The sequence below is a fragment of the Triticum urartu genome, chromosome 1A (genome assembly GCF_056163025.1).
Source record: "Triticum urartu cultivar PI428250 chromosome 1A, HENAU_Tu73, whole genome shotgun sequence".
Taxonomy (NCBI): domain Eukaryota; kingdom Viridiplantae; phylum Streptophyta; class Magnoliopsida; order Poales; family Poaceae; genus Triticum; species Triticum urartu.
The window spans coordinates 4,466,273-4,473,095 of NC_141873.1; the positions used below are offsets into that span (position 1 = coordinate 4,466,273).

General features: G+C 46.5%; 1 protein-coding gene across 1 annotated transcript; it reads left to right on the top strand.

Annotated features, from left to right (window-relative positions):
* Positions 1-2,858: 2,858 nt before the first annotated feature.
* On the top strand, positions 2,859-5,941 carry LOC147988173 (uncharacterized; the record flags this gene model as incomplete). Its single annotated transcript, XM_087534150.1, has 2 exons — positions 2,859-3,093; positions 5,624-5,941. Coding segments are annotated over 2 exons (333 nt in total), but the record flags the coding sequence as incomplete, so codon positions are not given.
* Between the last annotated feature and the right edge of the window lie 882 nt (positions 5,942-6,823).

Sequence of the window (6,823 nt, forward strand, 5' to 3'; positions counted from 1 at the left end):
AAATAGCAATAAAAATCCAAATAAAATGTTTATTTGATTTTAACATTTTTCCTCCAATATTTATTTTATTTTGGAGAAGTCATTTTATCTCCTCTCTTTTATTTTAATATTGGAAATATTCGGGAAGGAAAACATTAAAACCAAAATGATCCTCTTTTCAAATTTGAGAAAATTCAAATATGAAAATAAATGAAATCCCCAACTCTCTCCGTAGGTCCCTGAGTTGCTTAGAATTTCCAGGATCAAACCAAAATGCAAGTAAAATATGATATGCATATGATGACCTATGTATAACATTCCAAATTGAAAATTTGGGATGTTACAAATTCTTCTTTCGTAGTTGCGGATGCTTGCAAGAGGGGGTAATCATATGTGGGAGGCTTGTTCAAGTATGAACAACACGCAAGCACCGGTCCACCCACATATCAAAGTATCAAAGTAGCAAACATGAGTCAAACAAACATGGTGAAAGTGACTAGATGAAATTCCCATGTGTCCTCAAGAACGTTTGCCTTACTATAAGAACTTGTTCTGGCATGTCCTATGCAATAAAAAGGATTGGGCTACCGTGCTACACATTACTTACACTTGCTACTTGTTAGCCGTTACAAATTATCTTGGTATCAAACTACTCGTTACCGCTTATTTCAGTGCTTACAGAAATTACTTTACTAAAAACCGCTTGTCATTTCCTTCTACTCCTCATTGGGTTTGACACTCTTACTTATCGAAAGGACTATGATTGATCCCCTATACTTGTGGGTCATCACTTGCTAGTCGAAGAAAACTTAATTATGTAAACTGCACATGGTTTTTTGAGTTGCCAAGATTGTTAAAGCGACTTGCTACAATAATTATATCAAGTTTCCATAATTGTTAAAGTGACATGCCAACAGAAGAAAACTTAATGAATGCAAACTAAAATAAAAGTTTTTAGTTTTTGGGATTGTTAAAAGCGCCTTGCCACTATGGCACCCCAGCTCAAAGTCACCGGACCACCCCATATTCCAGCCCAAAGATCAAGTCTTCTGGAATACGGGACTGCTTGGCATAGAACAAATCAGCTCTTTATTGCAAATGGTTGGGGTACACGGGTAACAAAGAATTATAATGTCACCTTAGTGCCACTCCTACCAAAGTAGTTCTATGCTAGGAGCGGCACAACTCCTAGCAGCGGAATAACAACGACGGAGATGGGCTCCACTCTACAGTAACTTTGGCTGGGACACTTCGTGGCTTGCAACTTAAGATCCTTGGGTTATGCAAACATGGCAACACCTTCAAACTGGCATGACACGCCAGGTGAGTACTTTGAATGTACTCGCAAGCTCACAACAAACACAAGCCTCAAGGAAAGACAACATCATAGCAATCATGATTAAGCCAAGATTTATTGCTATCAAAAAAGGGTGGATGAAAATAATAACATGCTATTCTTCCAGTACTCTGGTGACCAACTCATGATCACCCTAAGAACATCCAATGATCATCCTTGAGATCGTTAGCAAAATTTATCAACGGCCTGCTGCCCAACGGTTACCTCACCATACTGAGATGAGAACTTCCATCCTTAGCCAGTCATTCCCTCGTTGGTGTTGATCAGATAGTGCGACCTAGTACAAAATGTGTCCATTACATTGGACGCGGCTATTCGAATAGATTCTTACACGTTGCTGAGGTTGCACACGTTACCCATGCCATGGACATTCGTCCAATGAAACTTTCCTAACTCGTGACACCTCTATTGGACCACCGACAATCATCCCCCGTCCGAGTCATTAGGTGGCCCATGTGTCACTCTTCACACCTGCCACCATCGTGGCCAAACAAACTGTCCCAAACGGGGACTTGAGCTTAATAACCAAACCGGGCTCACAAGGTTATCGTCGTCTACCTGATTAGGGTAGCACGCACGCATAACCTCCCCTCTTTGGTGGTACCAATAAAAGAGCACGCGGTCAAACCAAGTTAAGGCTGTTCGATTCCGGAGATGTGGCTGCACTGGAAAGCTCGGTTCAGTGGCACTTGATCAACAATGAAGGAATTTATCCCCGAGTAATCTTTCCATCCTAACTGACACTCCGATGTCATAGTGATCCGAGTTAAAACATTAACCAACTAGTAATCCAATTGTGAGGCCTGGCTAATTAAGCCACAGTGAACCTCTGCTAATGATGCCACATCACCTCGATTACTGTTGCTAATCAAACGTTAGTTTGAAATCGATACAAATTTGAATTCAACAAAAAAATGGCAACCAACAAATTTTTCAAAAAATAAAACTAAAATGTTCACACTATTTTATATATTCCCTTGATCATTGCCATGATGGTACCAACTTCATTTGACTCACAGATAAATCCCTAGGAAATTAATAAGTGGTCCAACAACAAATAAATTAGCCATTTCAAAATAAATGAATGTTTATGTATTTACAAACCACTTGAAATCGTGTGTGCTAGCTCAAAACATTGCCTACTATTTATGTGACAAGTCTTGTATTCAACAAAACTTATTTGGATTAAATTAAAATACAAAAAGATGGAGAAAATACAAAACAGAAAATTAGAAGAAGGAACAGAGTCTAAGTGCACACTGTGCACTGGAGGCCCAGTGCTATAGTGCACGGCCCAGCCCACCACAGGCCTTTCCTCTTCTCCTGTACAGAGGAGAAGGCAGAGGCCATGGCGTGGCGGCCATCCCACGGTGCCATGGCCAGATGGCCACCACGTCGACTCCCCTCGGCCTATAAGAGCGTCCCCTGAAAATCCTAGCCAGCTCTCGACCGATCCCCTCACTTTCCCCGTCGAATCGCCTCCTCCTCGGCTCGAAATCGAGCCCGGAACCTCGCGTGGTGACTGTACACCTCGTCGCCGTTGCCGCGGACAACGTGCTCTCCGGCGCCTGTGGATCCGTCCAGGAGGACCGCCACCCTCGACTTCGTCTTCCCCGAGCAACAACTGGAGCTGGGACGTCCCGTACATTCGCCATCGACATCGTCACCTCACCTCCGCGTACATCGTCGTCGTCCGCCGTCGTTTGCCGCTACTCCGGTACGTCCCAGGCCACCCCGACCACGTCCTCGAGCTCACTGTGAGCTCCTCTGCCCGCTCCCCCTGCTCGCCCCCTCGATCCGTCGCCGTTTAGCCGCCCCGGACTTCGGCCGCCATGTATGGAGCTTGCGCCCCGCCACGCCCCTGGTCGCGACCAGCTGCGCGTCAGCCGTCCCCTGGCCGCGTCCGGCCGCGCGTGCGTGCGCCCGCTGCGCCCTGGACGTGCGCCTGCGCCGCCCACTGCTCCGGCGCTCGCCCTGCCGCTGCTTCTCCTTGCAGTGCCGCTGCTGCGCTGCTGTTGCTGCTCGGCTACTGCCGCTGCTGCTTCCTGCTGTGCTGCCCTGCTACTCTAACTCTATGCGCTGCTGCTACTTACTGCTGCTTAGCTTCTGCTACTTACTGTTCGCTGATGCTGCTCTGCTCCGACCACTACTACGGCTGGGCATGGCCATGGCCATGAGCTAGGTGTGTGTGTTGTGTGTGCGCGCATGGCCGGCTGACTCTCTCGATGAGGCCGGCCCTGTTTAGTTTAGTTAGCTGATTAGTAGTACTAGTTAGGATAAATAATGGTTAGGTGTAGTTCCTATGACATGTGGACCCTGTAAATTAAAGTAACAAAATAAATTAAAAAGTGCCCAGGTCTATGACACACGGGACCCGCTTATACTATTCCTATGTTGACCAGTTGAATGTTGACTGGGTCAACCTAACCCCCTGGACCCACATGTCAGCCCCTCTAGTACACTTCTGTGTACCCATAGCTGGGTGCACCTAGTATTTCACATTTATTTTCGAATTAATCATAATTCAGAAAAACTTTAAAACTTTGAAAATTTATAAAAATTAGACCGTAGCTCAGACGAAAAAACTTTATACATGAAAGTTGCTCAGAACGACGAGACGAATCCGAATACGCAGTCTGTTCATCCGTCACACGTCCCTAGCTTAGCGAACATGCAACAATCCACCTCCGTTTCATCTGCCTGAAAATGTCAGATACTCGTAATACTTTCCCGGATGTTTTCTCCCTTCGCCAGTATCATCTATCCCTGCGTTAGATCACCCCTGGCACCGCGTATTGCCTCGTTATATTTTGTGATGTTTTGTTTGCTCTGTATTCATTGTTTCTTCCCCCTCTTCTCTCCGGTAGACTACGAGACCGACGCTGCTGCTGCCCAGTTCGACTACGGTGTTGACGACCCCTCCTTCTTGCCAGAGCAACCAGGCAAGCCCCCCATTTGATCACCAGATATCGCCTATTCTTCTCTCTACTGCTTGCATTAGAGTAGTGTAGCATGTTTTTGTTCGGTTACTCCTATTCTGTCGCATAGCCTGTCATTGTTGCTACATTCATTTATACCTTACCCGTAATCCTAAATGCCTAGTATAGGATGCTAGTTTATCATCATTGGCCCTACATTCTTGTCAGTCTGCCTTGCTATACTATCGGATCGTGATCACTCGGGAGATGATCACGGGCATATACTATACATATATACACACTATATAGATGGTGACTAAAGTCGGGTCAGCTCGTTGAGTACCCGCAAGTGATTCCGATGTGGGGGCTGGAAGGACAGGTGGCTCCATCCCGGTAGAGGTGGGCCTGGGTTCCCGACGGCCCCCGACTATTACTTTGTGGCGGAGCGACAGGGCAGGTTGAGACCACCTAGGAGAGAGGTGGGCCTGGCCCTGGTCGGCGTCCGCGGTTACTTCAAAATAACACGCTTAACAAGATCTTGGTATTTGATCTGAGTCTGGCCACTGGCCTATACGCACTAACCAACTATGCGGGAAAGATATGGGTACTCGACGTCGTGGTATCAGCCAAAGCCTTCGTGACGTCAGCGACTGAGCGGCGCGCGCCGGATTGGACCGTAAGCCTGCTCTTGTATTAAGGGGGTTAGGTCTGCTTCCGGCCGCCCACGCAACGTGCAGGTGTGCAATGGGCGATGGGCCCAGACCCCTGCGCGCGTAGGATTTAGACCGGCGTGCTGACCTCTCTGTTGTGCCTAGGTGGGGCTGCGACGTGTTGATCTTCCGAGGCCGTGCATATGACCCAGGAAAGTGTGTCCGGCCAAATGGGATCGAGCGTGTTGGGTTATGTGGTGCACCCCTGCAGGGAAGTTTATCTATTCGAATAGCCGTGTCCCTCGGTAAAAGGACGACCCGGAGTTGTACCTTGACCTTATGACAACTAGAACCGGATATTTAATAAAACACACACAGACAAGTTCCACACACAACCCGGTGATCGCTTTTCCACAGGGCGACGAGGGGAGGATCGCCGGGTAGGATTATGCTATGCGTTGCTACTTGGAGGACTTCAATCTACTCTCTTCTACATGCTGCAAGACGGAGACTGCCAGAAGCGTAGTCTTTGATAGGACTAGCTATCCCCCTCTTATTCTGGCATTCTGGAGTTCAGTCCACTGTTATGGCCTCCTTACACATATACCCATGCATATGTAGTGTAGCTCCTTACTTGCGAGTATTTTGGATGATTACTCACGGTTGCTTTGCTCCCTCTTTTCCCCCGTTTTCCTCTTCTTTTCGGATGCCGCAACCAGACGTTGGAGCCCAGGAGCCAGACGCCACCGTCGACGACGACTACTACACTGGAGGTGCCTACTACTATGTGCAGGCTGCTGACGACGACCAGGAGTAGTTAGAAGGATCACAATCAGGAGGCCTGGGCCTCTTTCGATCTGTATCCCACTTTGTGCTAGCCATCTTATGGCAACTTGTTTAACCTATGTCTGTACTCAGATATTGTTGCTTCCGCTGACTCGTCTACGATCGAGCACTTGTATTCGAGCCCTCGAGGCCCCTGCCTTGTATTATGATGCTTATATGATTTATTTATGTTTTAGAGTTGTGTTGTGATATCTTCCCGTGAGTGCCTGATTTTAATCGTACACGTTTGCGTGCATGATTAGTGTATGATTGAATGTGGGGCGTCACACCAATAATCAATAGGATTAAGCAACTACTACCAATTCCCTATCCACAATTTGTTGGACAAAACCCCAAAATAACCATAGATAGTGATCTCTTAATCCTAGAGCATCATAGCATCATCAATTAAAAACTACTAGGCGGTAACAATCCAATCATCATCATGGTAGTCACCTATCCAAGAATTTCCTCAAGTATTGCATGAGTTAATCCATTTATAAATAATTCATACTTGGTATTAAAATAATTATTGAAACCATGATATTGCAATGCAATTATGCAAGTGAGAGTTGTGGCTTGCCTTGCACCAAGGGAGTGTGGTAGTACTCCTAGTCTTCAATAACTATTCAAATCTCTGGAAAAATATTTTTGGAAACATTTGTAAATAATCCATAAAGCATTTTTCTTTGTCCAGAAATTCTAGACAATAGAGAAAAAATACCAAAATTTTCCAGCAAATAGAGGAACTCATAAGAAAAATAATGCAAAAAGAATGAACTCATTTGGACTTGTGGTATAAAAGATAGGGCTGGTCAAAGTTGGGTCAAAGTTGTGGTTTTATTTGAATTAAACAGCAAGGATAACCACAGCTGGCCACGTCGAAGGCATAAACTAGCCGGGTGCCTTCACTTACGTACCACTTCGGGCACACATGCAGTCGCTGGCGGGCGGGACCCCTGTCAGATTTAAAGAGAGAGAGAGAGAGAGAGAGAGAGAGAGAGAGAGAGAGAGAGAGAGGGAGGGAGGGAGGGAGGGAGGGAGGGAACAGAGGCGAGGCGGCTCACCGGCGAGGGTTGGCCGCTGTAGAGGCG